This window comes from Mycteria americana, chromosome 8 (genome assembly GCF_035582795.1).
Source record: "Mycteria americana isolate JAX WOST 10 ecotype Jacksonville Zoo and Gardens chromosome 8, USCA_MyAme_1.0, whole genome shotgun sequence".
Taxonomy (NCBI): Eukaryota; Metazoa; Chordata; class Aves; order Ciconiiformes; family Ciconiidae; genus Mycteria; species Mycteria americana.
The window spans coordinates 48,250,395-48,267,295 of record NC_134372.1 but is presented as its reverse complement, the minus strand read 5'-3'; the positions used below and the strand labels follow the sequence as shown (position 1 = coordinate 48,267,295).

At 67.0% G+C, this 16,901-nt stretch overlaps 3 protein-coding genes across 3 annotated transcripts; all 3 read left to right on the top strand.

Moving 5' to 3' along the window:
• The first annotated feature begins 31 nt into the window (after positions 1-31).
• RNF166 (ring finger protein 166) lies at positions 32-7,985 on the top strand. The gene is made up of 6 exons (XM_075511080.1): positions 32-231; positions 1,819-1,975; positions 2,871-2,983; positions 3,354-3,468; positions 4,070-4,177; positions 5,208-7,985. The coding sequence occupies exons 1-6, from the start codon at positions 59-61 to the stop codon at positions 5,271-5,273; spliced, it is 732 nt and encodes a 243-aa protein (XP_075367195.1). The 5' UTR covers positions 32-58; the 3' UTR covers positions 5,274-7,985.
• A 1,260-nt stretch (positions 7,986-9,245) lies between these two features.
• SNAI3 (snail family transcriptional repressor 3) lies at positions 9,246-10,945 on the top strand. Its single transcript, XM_075511045.1, has 3 exons — positions 9,246-9,324; positions 10,009-10,386; positions 10,764-10,945. Exons 1-3 carry the CDS (start codon positions 9,246-9,248, stop codon positions 10,943-10,945), a joined length of 639 nt encoding a protein of 212 aa, XP_075367160.1.
• Positions 10,946-13,101: 2,156 nt separating this feature from the next.
• Positions 13,102-16,892, top strand: MVD (mevalonate diphosphate decarboxylase). Its single transcript, XM_075511074.1, has 10 exons — positions 13,102-13,252; positions 14,312-14,382; positions 14,484-14,598; positions 14,691-14,837; positions 14,927-15,126; positions 15,315-15,389; positions 15,622-15,840; positions 15,937-16,052; positions 16,148-16,256; positions 16,621-16,892. Exons 1-10 carry the CDS (start codon positions 13,183-13,185, stop codon positions 16,699-16,701), a joined length of 1,203 nt encoding a protein of 400 aa, XP_075367189.1. The 5' UTR covers positions 13,102-13,182; the 3' UTR covers positions 16,702-16,892.
• The last annotated feature ends 9 nt before the right edge of the window (positions 16,893-16,901 follow it).

Genomic DNA, 16,901 nt, shown 5'->3' with positions numbered 1-16,901 from the left:
GCGCGGTGACGTCAGGGCACCGCCCCCCCCCGCCGCCGCCGCCGCCGCCGCCGCCGCCATGTTCCGGAGCCTGCTGGTGGCGGCGGCGCAGCGGCCCCAGGCCCCGGGCGGGCCCCCCCGGCCGCCGCCCCCCGCCGGCCCCGCCGCCGAGGCGCTGGAGGCGCAGTTCAGCTGCCCCATCTGCCTGGAGGTCTTCCACCGCGCCGTCGGCATCGCGGGCTGCGGACACACGTGAGCCGGGGCCCGGGGCGGCGGGGACCCCCGGCCGGCCTGTCCCGACCCCCCGGGGCCGGACCCGCCGCGCTCGCTGGGCGTTCCCCTTGCACCGGGATCCTCTGCCCTGTGACCCCAGCCGGCACCGGGACCCCCATCCCACCCCTCGGTCCGGTACCGGCACCCCCAGCCCGGTACGGAGACCCCCAGCCCGCCCCTCAGCTCACACCGGGGCCCCCCCCCCCGGGGCCCCCATTCTTCCCCCTCCCTGCAGCCCGGGACCAGCACCCTCCATCTCGCCCCCCTCCCCCAGCCGGGTACCGGCACTCCCATTCCCCAGCCCGCTACCGAGCCTCCCAGGCCGGTACCGGGGCCCCCAGCCCACCCCCCGGGTGCTGCTTGCCCTTCCTCCCCGCTGCTCGGCCCCGGGGCCCCCCTCCCAGCCCCAGCTGCTCCGCCAGCACCGGCTGCCTTGCCCCCATCCGCCCCCCTTCCCCTCCCGGGAGCTAGCTGGGTGCTGCCCCGTCCCCCCCGCCCCGTGCCCCCCAGCGTGGGGTGCACCCAAGGGTCCTTCCCCCGCTGACCACCCCGGCCCCAGCCCCCTTCTCCCTCTGCGCCCAGCGCTGGGTCCCAGACTCTGCTCCCAGCACCCCAGCAGCGCCGGCTGGGGTCTCGCCTCGGTGGAAATCCTGCCCAGACTCCCCCCATCTGGGCCACCCGTGGGTGCTGTGCCCTGCCCCCCAGGGAGAGGCCGCCTGGGGTGCTGCCGTGGGGAGCTGGGGTCCGCTCGTCCCCCCAGCGTTTGGGTGACACCGTGGCCCCCTTTCGCGGCCCGTTTCTGGGACACCTTGGTCTCCCGTTGAGGCCGTGGCTTCGCTCGGTGCCCCAGCGCAGTCTCGCTCTTCTCCCCGCGCCCCCAGATCATTTGGGGCTGGGGGCACTTCACGGGGGTGATGCTGGGGAGCTGCGGCACGGGGCACCCTGACTTTGCCCCCCCGTGCCCGCTCCCAGCGCAGCGGCAGAGGCTTAGCAGCGTTTCGTCCCCCCTGTTCTGGGCGACGTGAGCTGGGTGGGCAGGCGGAGGGGACGGGGACCCTGTGACAATTGGCTTTGTGGGGACCCAGCCGCTTTGCCTCACGCCCGGGGGCGCGTTCCTGCGCTTCCTCTCGGCTGCTTTGATTTCTCCTCCGCGCTCCTGCAGGCGTAAGGACCTTGAAAGGAGGCGAGCCGGGCTCTAACGCGCTCGCTCGCTTTATTCCTGCGTGGCCTGGATGCTCGGCACCGGTTTTTGTTTGGCTCCGTTTGTATCCGCTCCCGGCTGTGAGTCTCGGAGCAGCGGCGTTGTCTGAGCCCCGGCTCCGTGTGCAGGGAGCTCCTTCGGGGCTTGGGCTGTGCCCGGCCTCCCCATACCCTCTCCCGAGCTCCCAGTTCTGTCCAGTTCTCCCAGTGGGGATGCTGATCCCTGGGTTTTGGGGCTGCCCTGCAGCCTGGGGTGCGCAGGAGTCCCCCAAAGCGGGTGTGCCCTGGGGTTGGGGTCCCGCTTCCCCTCCTTCTCCTGGGCTGAGCCGCCGCCGGGCCGCTCGACGCTGCTCTCTGTGCCCCCAGGTTTTGCGGGGAGTGCCTGCAGCCCTGCCTCCAAGTGCCGTCCCCGCTCTGCCCGCTCTGCCGCATGCCCTTTGACCCCAAGAAGGTGGAGAAGGCTTCCAGCGTGGAGAAACAGCTTTCGTCCTACAAAGCTCCCTGCAGAGGCTGCAGCAAGAAGGTAAAGCTCCCGGGGGAAGGCTGGCCTGTTCCTGTCACGTGCGGCTTCGTTCGGCTGCCGATCCCGCAGCCGTGGCAGGGCGGTCGCTTGCTGTCCGCGGTTGGGTTTGCAGAGTCCCCTGTCCGGCGGGTCCCCAAACTGCGCCTGCGAGGTGCGGTGTCCCCTGCGTGTCACGGCTGCTGCCGTGAGCCAGGCGAGCGGAGATGAAGGCGCTCTCTCCTAGGTGCCTTTGTCAGCAGACTGGAGCTATTATTAGACAGCGGGGAACCTTGAAAAGCAGGCTGAGGTTTTCCTGCAACGTGGGAGAGGCTGAGACAAACCAGCTCTGCCGCTGCTCCGGACGAGGGTGAGGATTTAGGTCTTGCTTAAGGTGCCGGGATCCCAGTGGCCATGGAGGAGCTGACCTGGCAGCATGGCCTGGACCAGCCCGGGGCAGTCTGGTCTGAGACGCTTCAGGGACTGACTGTAAAGCTGTGATTCATGGTGCATCTCCGCTGCTGCGTTTTCTGGCTTCCGTTAACTTTGGGGATCTTCTTGTAACTCCCCGGCTGCGGCCCAGGAACGATCCTGTACGGTGTCAGAGCAGTTTGGGGTTTCCGCCTGTCAGCAGTTCCTCTTTTGCAAAGGCAAATAGAGCTAGTGCTACAGTAATGCACCCTGGGTGGCTCGTATGTGACTTCGGGGGGCACACGCGGCCCCAAATCTCTGTCCTGCGAGGAAGGACGGGCTGGTGCAGCGTTTCCACGCTAGCGTGGGTCATCCTGCACAGACCGGTGCTCGCTCTGATGTCGGTTGACCAAAACTGCTCTCCCGAGCTGTAGCGGAGGCTCCAGCGCTGCGTCTGGGAGGTGTTCCCGCAGCCTGCGGGAACGTTTCTTCTCTCCTTGTTCTCCAGGTGACCCTCGCGAAAATGCGCTCTCACGTCTCGTCCTGCGCGAAGGTGCAGGAGCAGATGGCCAACTGCCCCAAGTTCGTTCCGGTTGTCCCCACGTCCCAGCCTATTCCCAGGTACTGCCGCGCGTCAGGTAGGGAAACGTGTCCCTCCTCGCGGACTGCACCGGTGCTCCCCTCCCTTACAAACCCTAAAATCCAAGCGTGTGTTTTACTTTCCCCTGGGCAATCGCAGGGAGAAAAATCAGCACCTTTTCCCTCCTGGCATCTGCAGCTGCTGCACTGCCCTGTGTTTCAGACCGTGGTGTGGGAGGAAGGACCGACCAAACCAGGGTGGTTCAGCCTGCAGCTGGGGGTGGGAACGGGCTGGTCTGGTTTCTGCTATGGGTGGGTATCACAAAGCTGAGCAGCGCGTGGCTGGGTTAGTTCGGAAGGAGTCGATCCAGTCCCTTCTTGGGGAATCTGAGCTCATCCTTGCTCTCTTTAGCAATATTCCCAATCGCTCGACGTTTGTGTGCCCGTACTGCGGGGCCCGGAACCTGGATCAGCAGGAGCTGGTGAAGCACTGCATGGAGAACCACCGCAACGACCCCAACAAAGTGGTGAGTGATGCCAGGGTGCTGGGATGGGCTGGTTCTGTGCGGGGTAACTCCTGGAAATCCAAATACACCGCAGCTGGTGTTGCATCCGAGGCCACCGGCACACAGAGCTGCTGCTGCACATAAAGCACAGCTGTATTTCCAGCTTATTTAGTTTGTTTTAAATCCCTTTGGTGGGAGGTGGGGACCTGCCTCTGTTTGCTTTGCTAGAGGCTCTCTGGAACGAGCTGCCTACATCTCCCTGTGCCTGCGACCCGGGTGGTGCAGGATTTCCTCTCTTCATCCCCGCTGGATTGACCGAGATGGGGAACTTGCATCTCTGGCGCTGTCTCAGAGACGCTTGCGCCTGAACGAGTAACTTGTCAGCGGGCTAAAAGCAGCCTGGGCCATGTGCCGGAGCCTCTGTGCACCAAGGGATCTGCTTTGGGGGGGTGGGGGGACCCCTATTTAGCATATCCTCTGCAGGACACCCTCTGTGAGAGAGGGGGGGACCGCTTCTCGCCTCTCCCTCATATTGTTGGCTGCACCAGCCCACCCAGGGGAGACAGAGGCAGAGGGGTCTGTGCCCACCAGTCACGGTTCCCTTTGTCCCTGCCTGCTGCAGGTGTGCCCAGTCTGCTCGGCCATGCCCTGGGGGGATCCCAGCTACAAGAGTGCCAACTTCCTCCAGCACCTCCTCCACAGGCACAAGTTCTCCTACGACACCTTCGTGGTGAGTACGGCCCTGAGCCGAAACGGAGTCACCTTCCCCGTGTCCCGCGCCGAGCGGCTGGGAGATGAAACCAGCCCTTCCCTTCCCGTGCCAGGACCAGCCTGTCCCGCTGTGCAGCCCCTCGGGAGGGGAAGGGGACGGATTCTCCTTTGGGCTTCGCGGGAGGCAGGTGGCACACGTATAGCCCCACTCGGGAGACCCCCACGGGTGTGGGGCTGGGCTCCCTGCCTGCCCCGAGGGGTGCTCGAGCTGGTCGTCATCAGACACAGCAAGAAAACGTCTCTGAAGGAGGAGAGGGAAATGTTACTGCTCTCTGTGAAGATGGGTTGTTTCCTCCGCGTGCTCCGTTGAACTCTTCCCCTGGGGAGCTGTAACACAAAAGCCCTTTTCTTTGAGGCTTCACAAGTAGTGGGAGGGAAGCAGCCCAGCCTCGGGGTTTGGGGGGGTCTGGCTGCTGCACGTGGCGGACATCCATGGCCCCCCTCTCGGGGGGGGGGTGCTGACCCCTCCTGTGTGGGGGTAAGGGTGTGATCGCCCAGCCTTGGCTGCAGGGACTAAGGGGAGGTTTTGTTAGCATCCTGCTTTTATTGCAGGGACGCTAGATTTTGGGGAAGGGAACCTCCAACTATTTACAGAGAAATATCTCCGCTTAGGGAGCGATCGCTGTGTCGCATAAACCCAAACCGGAGTGCTGGAGAAGCCCGTGGCCTTGCTAGGAAGCTTTGCCCTTTGGCCACAGCTTTTTGCATGGGCGTGTTTCATCCCTGCCCGCTGCCAGGTCTCGGAGCAGGGCTGACATTTGGCAGGAGAGGGACCGTGGGCACAAAGGACACCCCAAAAAGCATGGCATTCGTGGGACCTGTTTGCCAGAGGAGATGGAGGCTCGCAGCCTCGGGGGGGATGATGAGGAGCAGAAAGGGCTCCTTGCCGTGGCCACCTCCCTTGCTTGATGGAGGCCGTGTGGCCCGGCCGTGCCAACTCTCCTGACTGCCCCTCTCTTTATTTCTTTTTTGTTTTTTTTTTTTTTTAGGACTATAACATAGACGAGGAGGCAGCGTTGCAGGCTGCCCTGGCACTGTCGCTCTCCGAGAACTGAGGGTGACCGCAGAGCATCGGTTTGGACCCCGCTCACACCCCGTCTCCTTTTGCACACTCAGCCTTCCTGCCGGGGAGGCACGGAGCTCGTCAACCCCCCGGCATCCCCGGAGACCCGCTGCTGCCTCTCTTCCCTCTCCTCTCTGGGCAAATCCCACCTTGTTTAAGAAGGTGGAGTCTTAGTGTCGTGCTGGACCGGTGAGCGAGCAGAGACGTCCGCTGCTGGGAGGAGAGAGGAGTCAGCGCCGAAGGGCTGGGATCGTTCCTCGGTTAGGCATTTCGTACCCCTATACGGAGTATATACCTGTATCCAGATCTATTTATTATTAGATGCTTTTTGGCACCATCTGTCTTCATGCTCTCTGTTGCAATTGAATAGGTACGTAAAACTATGATGCATTTTATGCAGAAATGCCCTCGTTTGAAACTGCAATCATCCACGTCCTTTTTGAAAAAGAAGAAAGTGGCATGGAGCATCTTTTTTTAAACCCTACAAGGCTACTTCCAGAGACCGTGGTCTGTCCCGTCCCCCGCGCTGCAGGCAGGAGCTGCCTCCTCTGCCTGCTACTGCGCAGGCCAGGCTGAATCCCGGGGCGAGACGGTCGCCCTCATGTGCCCCGTGACGGCAGCGGGTTCGGAGGAGTCCGTGGGGATGGCGTCCGGCGTAACTCTCGCCTTCCTCGTTTTGTACCAGCTCTTGTGATACTGAGTTCTTGCATTTTTCTACATTAATCGGCGTGATGCCTTTTCCACGTTTTATAGAGCAGGAACAGAAGCTGTTACTCTTCACACTGCAATATCCGTCACCGGGGACAAGAGTATTTTTATGGAACATTATTAAGAAAGTATATTTTTTAAAGAAAACCCAAACAAACATGCTGTGGATTTGAAATCAGGCGGGAGGCAGGAGCCAGACCCCGGGCCGGCGGGTGGGACTCTGCAGGGGCCACGGGAAGCACGCGGGTGTCCTCTTCGGTTATTTCTGGGCCGTTGCCTTCCCTTGTCGGCCCGTTTCTCCGCGGGCGGGTGGCGATGGAGGAGAGGCCGGGTCAGAGCAGCACCTCGTCGGCTGGAGGAGCGGGTGCCGAGCGGCTCACCAGGCTGCCTTTTTGAGGAGCAGCAGCACCGCTTACGTTCTCCAAAGTTCTGCCAGCCATGCTGTCTGAGCTGCTAACCCTCTCGGGGACTCGTGGTCGGGCTCGGGATGGCTTAACCCTTGCAGGCAGAGCTCCGTGGCGGTGCTGGAGGTGGCCTCGGGCAGGGCGTAATCTGGAGTGGTGGTTTTCTGTCTGCGAGCGTGCAGTGAGGGAGCGGGACGGTTAGTTGTGGCGTGCTGGCGCTCGGTGCGGAGCAGCGGGGTCGCGTCTGGGCGATGGGTGTGCGGGAGGGACGTCCGCCCATGCAGGATCCCGTCCCCAACGCCGAGCATCTTGTCCCCCTGAAATAGGGGATTGCATCTCCCTTTCCCAGGTCTCTCCCTGGGAATAGGGCACACGTGGGCAGACGTTGATCCGAGAGATGCTCCAGAGCATCCTGGTGACGTGTCCCCCCTGCTCCCCTTCCTCTCTGCCCTGCCTGCTGCTGGTGGAGTTTGCTTTGCTGGGCTGGGAGAGGGTGGAAGGGGGATCTCCTCTGCCAGGCCTTGGGTGGGCTGCTGCCCACCCCTGTGCAGCAGAAGTCACGTCCCATCTGAAGGGTCATCGCTGGTGCTGGGGAGAGGAGCTTTGTGCTGGGACCCTGCCACCCTTTGGGGTCACACCAGCCATGGGATCAGCCCAAGGCTCGCAGCGAAGGAACCGCAGGGAGGTGGTATTTCAGATACCTGCAGACCTGCTGTGCCGCCTTCCAGCAAGGGTTTGCAGAGAAGAGGTGTGGAAAAGCGATCCCTCTGCATGTCCCTGCTCGGAGAAGTGCCCTTTTGTGGTTTATCCGAGACCTGGCTCCAGCTCCAGCTCTGCTCTAGCAATACTGTCTTGTTTTTTACTTTTGATTTAAATAGTACTGGGTGGTTTTTGGGGCTGTGAGCTTCCCCGTGCCGCCGGCAGCCCTACGAGGAGCGTGCAGAGACCATCCGCTCCCCTGGCAGAGGGCAGGGAAAGGGCTGGAGCTGCTCCGCTCCCCTCCCTCGAGCCGGGCTAGCAAGGAGGGATGGGGTCTTCTCTTACCAGCACGGCGTTGCTGGCACCGGCCCGGGGAATGTCCCTGGTGGGACAGAGAGCACTGGCATCTCCCAAAAGGGACCCAGGAGCGTTTCCCTGTCCCGTCCTCAGCTGGGACCCTCGGGTCCCGGCGCAGCCTCCATCAGAGCTCTGACTTGCAGGGATCTCCCTGCCTCTGGGACAGCACCATTAACCTCTCTGTCTCCTTCCTTCCTTCCTTCCTCCTCCTCTTCCTTTTTGCCCCACAAGGCCAGAGCAGGGGCAGCAACGGCTGCTTTTGTAAAGCACTTTAAGGCCCAGGCTGCGAGGGTGCAGGTGGGTGCTGGCTGCACGGGCAGCTCTGCCTCTCCCCACTTTGTACGGGGTCGGGTCCGGCTCTGCCCGCGGCCAGCGCCAGGGATCCCACCGTGCCGCCGGCCGCGCTCGTCAGTGTGTTACCCGTGACTTTTTGCATAACTAGAACTTTTAACGAGACGTACTGTTTTTTGAAGAAGAATAAAATCAATGACGTATTTGTAGCAAACCATTTTTCTCAATAAAGGCAGTTTCATCCACGGGTGGCCTCCCTGTGCGGTCTCTGCCGCGGCTCCAGGGTGCGGGACGTGGTCGGGGGTGGGTGCCCCCCACCCTGGCTTGTCCGGGCTGCTCCTTCCCCAAACCCAGGGCTTGTCTTTACAGCTTCGTCCCAAACTCGTCCCTTTAACGGCAGTGGTGCTGCAATGCCATTTCATCACCCCGGCCCTCCTCCCTGCCCTGGGCTCCCCCACCACGCTCCCCCAGCCCTTGTCTCCTCCCGATCAAGCACTTCAGGGTGCTGCTGCTGGGGGGGGTCCCCCTGCACCCCTCCTGGCACCCCTTTGCCTGCCTGTGCCGCTGCCAGCAGCCGTGCCCCTTCCCTGGCAGCCGGGTCCTGGTGCTCGGAAGGAGGACGCGGGGAGGACGCTTGGCACCCACGTGTTGTCCCCAAAGCCCTGCTGGGCGCTGGCCAGGGGTACGCAGCGGGTGTTGCTTCTCCGGGTGTCCCTGGGAAGCGTCCTGGCTCCGAGCCCCTGCGGGGCTGTCGGGGTTCCCCAAGGACTCCGCGCAGCCATTCCCTCCAGCCCGGGCACGGGCTGCGCCCGCGTCCCCCTCCCTGGGGGACCGATCCTGGGAGCAGCCGCTGGTGTCCCCTCGGAGGGGTTCGGGGGCTCACCCTTGTCCCGGTGCTGGCCAGAGCGTGGCTCCTGGCCCGGGGACAGCAAAAGTCTTGGGGATACAATGGCCAGGGCTGATCATATTGAGGAACCGCCTTATCTGCCCCCCGGCCCTCCCCAAACAGCCCCTGCGAAGCTTTCCACGGCCGGGAGGGCACCGCGGCGGAGGGGACGGGTGTGGGGCCATGCAGCCCCACCGGTGGCTGCCTGTCCCTGCAAGGAGAAGGGGTGTCGGGGGGTCCCCGTGAGCCGAGGTGCCCTCTCTGTCCTACCCCAGGTGGGTGTCGGGGGGGGGAGGGGGGGTCACGCCGAGTGCGAGCCAGCCCAGCCGGGCAGGGGGCTGCTGCGGGCAGCGGGAGCCCGTCTGCGGGGCGTGTGGGGTGGCAGTGCCGGGGGACAGGGCTGTCCCCAACGCTGTCCCTTGCACCTGCAGCGGGGCGTGCTGGCGGCCAAGGCCAGCCCTCGGGCGGCGGTTGGCCCCGGGGCTCCCCGGGGGCTGCCCATGCTAATGAGCCCCGGGGCCTTATGGCACCTGCTGGCGTCCACGGGGACACGGCACGGGGACACGGCACGGGGACACCACGGGGACACAGCCCTGCCTGGCCTGCCCGTCGTCCGGCCATGCCCCGCTCCTTCTTGGTGAAGAAGCCCTCCAGCACCCGCATCCCCAACTACGGCCAGCTCGACACCCGCGCTCGCGGTAAGGCTGCGTGGCTCCGTCTGCGCCGGGGACCCCCGGGACCCCCAGCTGCTGCTGCCACCCCATGCCCAGCAGTGGGCAGGGGCTCCCCGGCTGGGCTTGGGGTGATGCCCTGTGCCACGATGCCGGGGGACTCCCTGGCTCCGTGCCCCCCGCTGTCAGCCCCATCCCGGGTGGCTCAGCCAGCCAGGCAGAGATGCTGGTGATAGAGCCGGGGAGGGGGGGGTGAGAACTGGGGTCACCCGGGGGCTTCCCAGGGCTAGGAGGGACCCTCTCCTCCAACATACCCCCGTCCTCCGCACCCATCTGGGGGTCCCTGTGCTGCTGGGGGGGGCAGGAGGAGCTCAGTGGGTGCTTGCCGGCATGGTGCCTGCCCCCCGGCCATGCTGCCCCAGGGGATGCCCAGATTTTGGGGTGCGTCCAGCCCCAGGCGAGCCAGCACCCAGGCACAAGCTGGGCTCCAGCAGGTGCTGGGGGTGTCTGTGACTCCCCTTTTTGGGGGGGAACGACCGGTTTTGCTCTGTTTTGCAGTGGGTGCATCAGTTCTGCCGGGTACAGGGGTGGGAGCAGAGGGGGGAACCTGGTGCAGATGAGCCCCCGCTGAGTGTGTGACCCCCCCGGGGGGCTCCGGGGACAGCGTGGCTGCCAGCCCTCATCCCTTATCCCCCCTCCCTGCTCCCGCAGAGCTCGACGGCTTGTGTAACTGTGGGGTGCTTCTCCCCCCTGGCTGCCACCAGCCCCCCGCGCCCCTTGCTCCCCCCCACCTGCAGGACCACCACCGCTTCCTCGCCCGCTTCTCCCTCCCGCTTCCCCCCGACACCAAGGCTCCCTCTGTCCCGACGGGCACCCGGAGCCCAGGCACCCCCCTGAAGGACACCCAGACCCTCAACCTGCCCCGGCGGCAGCGGAGCTTCGGCTGTCGGCACTGCGCCCGGGCGTACAGCAGCCTGGGCGCCCTGAAGATGCACATCCGCACCCACACCCTGCCCTGCCGCTGCCGCCTCTGCGGCAAAGCCTTCTCCCGGCCCTGGCTGCTCCAGGGCCACATCCGCACCCACACAGGTAAGGATGGGACCCCGGGCTGCCGCTGGTCCCGCCAGCACCTCTGCTTTTTGGGGATGATGGGTGCAAGATCGCCGTCCGTCCAGGCTCGGCATCGCCTGCGCTCTGGGATGGAGCTGCCCGGGATGGGCGCAGCCGGGGATCCCGGTGCTGGGGCTGGCTGGGGTGCTGGCACGCACCGTGAGTCCTGTGGGAGAGCCCACGGCAGGGCCCACCGTAACATCGCCCAGTGGGAAGGGTCTCGGGGACTCCTGGGAAGAGCTGGGGATCTGGGGGAGACATGGGGAAAGGCGATGAGGGCAGGAGGGGAGGGGACAGGGCACAGGGGGTCGGGAGGAAACCGGGGTACGGGGGTGCCGTGACGGTGTGTCCCGCAGGGGAGAAGCCCTACGCCTGCCCCCACTGCAGCCGGGCCTTCGCCGACCGCTCCAACCTCCGCGCCCACCTCCAGACCCACTCGGACGTCAAGAAGTACCGGTGCCGTGCCTGCGCCAGGACCTTCTCCCGCATGTCGCTGCTGGCCCGGCACGAGGAGGGGGGCTGCCGCGGGGCGTCCTGAGCCCCCTGCCCTACGCAGCCACCCCGGAGAGGGCAGTAAGCCCCGCGCTGCGCCGTGCTTCACCGTGCCGTGCCACGCTGCACCGCGCCGTGCCGCACCACGTCGTGCTGCGCTGTGCCGTGCCGTGCCGTGCTGCGCTGTGCCGTGCCATGCTGGTGCAACACCCCCGGAAGGGACACGAGAGCACCGGACAGGACCGCCTGGACTTTTGCAGCGGGTCACCGAAGCCCCACGGCTGCTCCCCGGTGGCTCTGGGGCCAGGGGAGACGGTGCCTGGTCCGTTCCCCCACCGCTCTCGGGCATCGGGGAGGATTCTTATCCCTTACACCGCAGGAGACATTAAAAGCGGAGCCGAGCACCGCGGGCGTGAGCGGAGAAAGTGTCCCTTATTGCTGCTGGTGCTGTCCCTGCTCGGCCAGCATCGTGTCCCGCCAGCCCTGGGGCAGGACCCGGCCGGGGTCCGGCTGCCGGCCCCTCTGTGTGTTGTGTAGAGCATCCTCGTCCCTCTCCTGCATCCCCGCAGCTCCCTGCCCGGAGAACGGGGACAGCGCTGCGGAGGGACGGAGCAGGGGCCCTGGCTGGCCTCGTGCTCCAGAAAAGGGACCCGGTGGCCTTTTGGGCTCAGGGCTGCATGGCCCCGGTGCCGTGCTAGGGTCTGGCCTGGCCAAGCGGGGCTGGGGTGGCAGAGACGGTGGTGGGGACAGGGACACCCCGCAAGCGGCCCTGAGCATCCCCACGGCGCAGCGAGGCTCGGGGTGATGGCGGTGGGACCATCCCGGCTGCGAGGGTCCCGGCACCCTCCCCACGGCCCCGTAGTGGTGGGGACAGCCCCGTCCCCGCTGGTGTCACCCTGGGTGCTGGGACACGGGGTGGGGGGGGACGACAGGGGACGGTTTGGGTGGGTGCCGGAGGAAGCCGCCGCGTGCACCCCGTGCTATTTGCAGCTCTGCCCGGCTAAATCGGGCCCCGCACCTGTGCCGGCGGCTGGGGGAAAGAATCCCACACCCCAAAATAGCTGCGTGCTGGCCCTCCCCTCCCGCCCATGGAAAATGCTTATAAATACCCGGGGGGGGCACGGCTGGGGACCCCCCACCCCGCCACCAAGGGGGTCCCCGACGCTCCCCGCTATGGGGAGGGGTGGGATGGGGGGGATGCTGCTCCCCTCACCCCCCCGGGTGTTTATTCGGGGTGGGTTGGGACCTGCGCTCCCCCACCGGCGGTGACCCCGTGGGAGTGGGGCTTCGCCTGCCGGCCCCGCCGCGTCACCCACGCGCTCGGCGTGTGCCCCCCGTCACCCCCGGGCACCCGGATTTGTGGGATATTTTCCACTGCGAGTGAGTGACCGGAGGATAAAAATACCCCGGGATGGGGCCACCCGGGGGGGGCTGGGGGTGGCTCCCAGCCCCTGGCGTGCTGGGGACACTGGGAGCACTGGACGGGGGCACTGGGAGCGATAGAGACTCTGGGATCATTGGGGCTACTGGGCAATAGGGGCTACTGGGATCATTGCGAGCGCTGTAGGGGGGACTGGGAGCGCTGAAGGGACACCAAGGGCACTGGGAGCACTGGAGGGGCACTGGGATATTGGAGTACTGGGCATACTGGGAGCACTGGGGGCTGCGAAGGCACCGGGAGCACTGGAGGCACAGGGATACTGGGAGCACTGGGGGTCCTGAAGGCTCTGGGAGCACTGGGGGAGTACTGGGGATATTGGGAGCACTAGGGTGTGGGGGGTACAGGGGGCTTTGGGAGCACTGGGGACACTGGAGGGGTACTGGGGACGCTAGGGAAGTGCTGGGGTAACGGGGAGCACTGGTGTATTGGGGGTACTGGGGTAACACTGGAGCACTGGGGTGCTGGGGACACAGAGGTGTTGGGGAGCACTGGGAGCACTGGGGGCACTGGGGACACCGGGACCCCGGGACCCCCGGCTCGGCCCCGCCCCCGCCCCCGCCGCTCCGCAGCGGCGCATGCGCAGCTCCTTCCCGACTCGAAGATGGCGCCCCCGCAATGCCCGTCCCAGCGCCGGCAGGGGGAGGGGAGAGGCGGGGCCGCTCCGTGGTCCGATCGCTACCATTGGGCGTCGGGCGCCGGGCGCCGCGGCGCTGGCCAATAGCGAGGCGCGAACCCGCCACAGGCGACGGTCACGTGGGTGGCGCGGGGGCGGGGCTTGAGGCCGCCCCGCACCTTGCCGGGAGCGGCCCGGGAGCGGCGGCGGCGGCGGCGGCGGCAGCGCGATGGCGGAGGAGCGGGCGCTCGCCACGGTCACCTGCACGGCCCCCGTCAACATCGCCGTCATCAAGTACTGTGAGTGCCGGCGCCCCGCGGGCGGGTGGCGGCTGTCCCTGGGGCCGGGACCCCCTCGGTGCCGGGGAGTCCCCGGGACGCGACCCCCGGGCGCAGCGGGGGGCCAGGCGGGCGGAGACCCCGGGTGCGGGGCGGGCCGGTCCCGGGGACGGGTTTGGCACCTGCCTGGGGGTGGGAGTGAGCGCAGGGGCCGGGAGGGGCCGTGCCGTGCCCTGCCGTGCCCTGCCGTGCCATGCCGTGCCATGTCCAGTGGTGCCGTGCCATGCCGTGCCATGCCGTGCCAAGCTGTGCCATGCCCAGCAGTGCCGTGCCGTGCCATGCCGTGCCATGCCCAGCAGTGCTGTGCCACGCCACGCCACGCCATGCTGTGTTGTGCCGTGCCGTGCCATGTCCAGTGGTGCCATGCCATGCTGTGCTGTGCCATGCCGTGCCGTGCCAAGCTGTGCCATGCCGTGCCGTGCCATGCTGTGCCATGCTATGCCATGCCCAGCGGTGCTGTGCCATGCCGTGCCATGCTGTGCCGTGCTGAGCTGTGCCAAGCCAACCTAAGACAAGCTGTGCCGTGGCTGTGCTTTGCCATGCTGTGCTGTGCCGCTGTGTGCCGTGCCGAGCTGTGCCGTGCCACGCCAAGTGATATTGTGCCATGCCAACCAGTGCCGTGCCATACCAAGCTGTACCGTGCCGAGCTGTGCCGTGCCACGCCAAGTGGTATTGTGCCCTGCCAAGCAGCGCCATACCATACCAAGTTGTGCCGTGCCACGCCGAGTGATATTGTGCCATGTAAACCAGTGCCGTGCCATGCCGAGCTGTGCCGTGCCGAGCTGTGCCGTGCCGTGCCAAGTGATATTGCGCCATGCCAACCAGTGCCGTGCCGAGCTGTGCCGTGCCGAGCTGTGCCGTGCCGTGCCAAGTGATATTGCGCCATGCCAACCAGTGCCGTGCCGAGCTGTGCCGTGCTGTGCCAAGCCAACCTATGACAAGCTGTGCTGAGCCATGTCACGCCATGCCACGCGGTGCCGTGCCGTTCCAAGCCGTGCCATGCCGTGCCGTCTCTTGCAGGGGGCAAGCGGGACGATGACCTGATCCTGCCCATCAACTCTTCCCTGAGCGTGACGCTGCACCAGGACCAGGTTGGTGTGGGGTCAGGGGCTCTGCCCCTCCTCTGCCCCCCAGCCCCTGCGCGGGGGGTGCGGAGCCCCCCACCCTGCGCTCACCCCCCTCTCCCCGGCAGCTGAAGACCACCACCACGGCCGCTGCCAGCCGGGACTTCTTGGAGGACCGGCTATGGCTGAACGGGGAGGAGGCCGACGTGGGGCACCCCCGGCTGCAGGCCTGCCTGCGGGAGGGTGAGCGTCCCCCCACCCCGGGCACCCCCGGGGGCCGGACGGGGTGTCCCCCGTACCAACCCCCCCCCGCCTGGCTCCTGTCCCCCTCGCAGTGCGGCGCCTGGCCCGTAAGCGCCGGGGCGGCAGCGCCGAGGACGCGGTCGCGCTCAGCCTCTCCTACAAAATCCACATCGCCACCGAGAACAACTTCCCCACCGCCGCCGGCTTGGCGTCCTCCGCCGCCGGCTACGCCTGCTTGGGTGGGTGAGCGGGGACACGGGGGGGCACCGGGAGGGGGGTGGCAGGGGTGTCCCCGTCCCCCCCCTCTGACCCCGTCCCCTCCCCGCAGTGTCGGCGCTGGCGCGGCTGTACGGCGTGGAGGGTGAGCTGTCGGAGGTGGCGCGGCGCGGCTCGGGCAGCGCCTGCCGCAGCATGTTGGGGGGCTTCGTGCAGTGGCAGCGGGGCGAGCGGCCGGACGGCAGGGACAGCCTCGCCCACCAAGTGGCCCCCGAGACGCACTGGCCGGAGCTCAGGGTCCTCGTCCTGGTGGTGAGGGGCTGGGGAAGCGGCGCGGCTGTACCCCCCCACCCCCCAGCTGGGTGGGATTTGGGGGGAGGGTGCCGGGAGCACCCCAACCCTGTGTGGGCGCAGACCCCAGGGCTCGGGGGATCCCCCTCGGTGGGTCTGGGGGTTCGGGGGGGATCACGTCCCACCGCTGCCTGTGACCCCCCCCCCAGGTCAGCGGGGAGAAGAAGCAGGTGGGCAGCACGGTGGGGATGCAGACCAGCGTGGACACCAGCCCCTTGCTGAAGGTACGGGGCGACGGGCCTGATCCTGCGCCGGCAGCTGCCTGCCTCCTGCCCGCAGGCAGGGCTTGGGGTCCTGTGCCCCTCGGGGGGGGACGTTTCTCCGTGCTGGGGAGCGTGGAGGGAGGGGGGCGGGGGGGGGGGTGCGCTCACGACGCCACCCAAGCGAAGCCCAAAGGGTTGCGGTGCTGTGGGCGTACCCGAACTGGGGGTGACGGCGACGCGCCTGCCACGGCAGCACCGGGCGGAGGTGGTGGTGCCGGAGCGCCTGGCCCTGATGATCCGGCACATCCGTGAGCGGGACTTCGAGGGCTTCGGGCAGCTCACCATGCAGGACAGCAACCAGTTCCACGCCACCTGCCTCGACACCTTCCCCCCCATCTTCTACCTCAACGACCTCTCGCGGCACATCATCGCCCTGGCACACCGCTTCAACGCCCACCACGGACGCACCAAGGTACCGGCCGGCCGCGCCGACCCCACGGGGCTCCCGGTTTGCCGCGGTGCCGTGGTCCCTCACCAGATCCCCGTGTCCCCCTCCATCCCGCCGCAGGTAGCCTACACCTTCGACGCCGGCCCCAATGCCGTCATCTTCACGCTGGCCGACACCGTGGCCGAGTTCGTAGAGGTGGTGAGACGCAGCTTCCCCCCCGCCGCCAACGGGGACCAGTAAGGGCAATCCCAGCTTTTTACTGGGGGGGGGAAGCGGGATGGTGGGGGCTGCGGGCAGCGGGGCAGGGACTGAGCGCTCGGCCGTGCCGCAGGTTCGTGCGGGGGCTGCCTGTCGGCTCGGCCTCGCTGCCGCAGGAGCTGCTTGCCGCTGTGGTGCCGGAGCCGGTGCCGGGGGCCATCCGGTACATCCTGCACACCAAGGTACGGGGCTGGGGGGGGCTGCGGGGGGGACGTGGGGCAGGGGCACCTGTCTGCCTGGCCTCTGCCGTGAGGCTCTGGCCCCGGCCCCATCCCCAGGGGGGTGGGTGGGACCCCATCCCTGTCCCCAGGGGTGCGCAGGACCCCGTCCCCATCCCCAGGGGGGTGGGTGGGACCCCATCCCTGTCCCCAGGGGTGCGCAGGACCCCATCCCTAGACATGTTCCCACTGGCGTGACCAAGGGAGTGGCTTTTTGGGGTCTGTGGGGCCCAGAGCTGCCCCACAGCCCCGAGGGGGGAGGTCCCTGCAGGGAGCGGGGCTCCCTGGTGCCAGGATCTGGCCCCCTAACCCGTCTCCTGCCCCACAGCCCGGCCCCGGCCCCCAGCTCGTGGATGACCCCAGCCAGCACCTCCTGGGAGCGGACGGGCTGCCCCGCCGCTGCGCCTGAGCCCCGGTGACACCGCCGGGGACAGCCGTGACGTGCCGGGGTGGGGGGGGCTCTGCTGGTGCCACCTGAGGGGCTCGGGGCGCTGAGTCCGGCCCGGTGCAAAGCTGTCCCCAGCCGCGGGTGGGATGTGACCCCCGGGGCTGGTTTTTACTGTTTTGTAAGGAAATAGAGGTTTTCCGGCTGCAGCGCTGGTTTTGGGG

Excerpts from the sequence above, each read along its gene's own strand:
- RNF166 (XM_075511080.1), top strand. The coding sequence starts at position 59 with ATGTTCCGGAGCCTGCTGGTGGCGGCGGCGCAGCGGCCCCAGGCCCCG. Across the intron at positions 232-1,818 it reads ATCGCGGGCTGCGGACACAC|GTTTTGCGGGGAGTGCCTGC; the intron begins GTGAGCCGGGGC and ends CTGTGCCCCCAG. Across the intron at positions 2,984-3,353 it reads ACGTCCCAGCCTATTCCCAG|CAATATTCCCAATCGCTCGA; the intron begins GTACTGCCGCGC and ends TGCTCTCTTTAG.
- SNAI3 (XM_075511045.1), top strand. The coding sequence starts at position 9,246 with ATGCCCCGCTCCTTCTTGGTGAAGAAGCCCTCCAGCACCCGCATCCCC. Across the intron at positions 9,325-10,008 it reads GCTCGACACCCGCGCTCGCG|AGCTCGACGGCTTGTGTAAC; the intron begins GTAAGGCTGCGT and ends CTGCTCCCGCAG. Across the intron at positions 10,387-10,763 it reads CCACATCCGCACCCACACAG|GGGAGAAGCCCTACGCCTGC; the intron begins GTAAGGATGGGA and ends TGTGTCCCGCAG.
- MVD (XM_075511074.1), top strand. The coding sequence starts at position 13,183 with ATGGCGGAGGAGCGGGCGCTCGCCACGGTCACCTGCACGGCCCCCGTC. Across the intron at positions 14,383-14,483 it reads TGACGCTGCACCAGGACCAG|CTGAAGACCACCACCACGGC; the intron begins GTTGGTGTGGGG and ends TCTCCCCGGCAG. Across the intron at positions 15,841-15,936 it reads CCCACCACGGACGCACCAAG|GTAGCCTACACCTTCGACGC; the intron begins GTACCGGCCGGC and ends ATCCCGCCGCAG.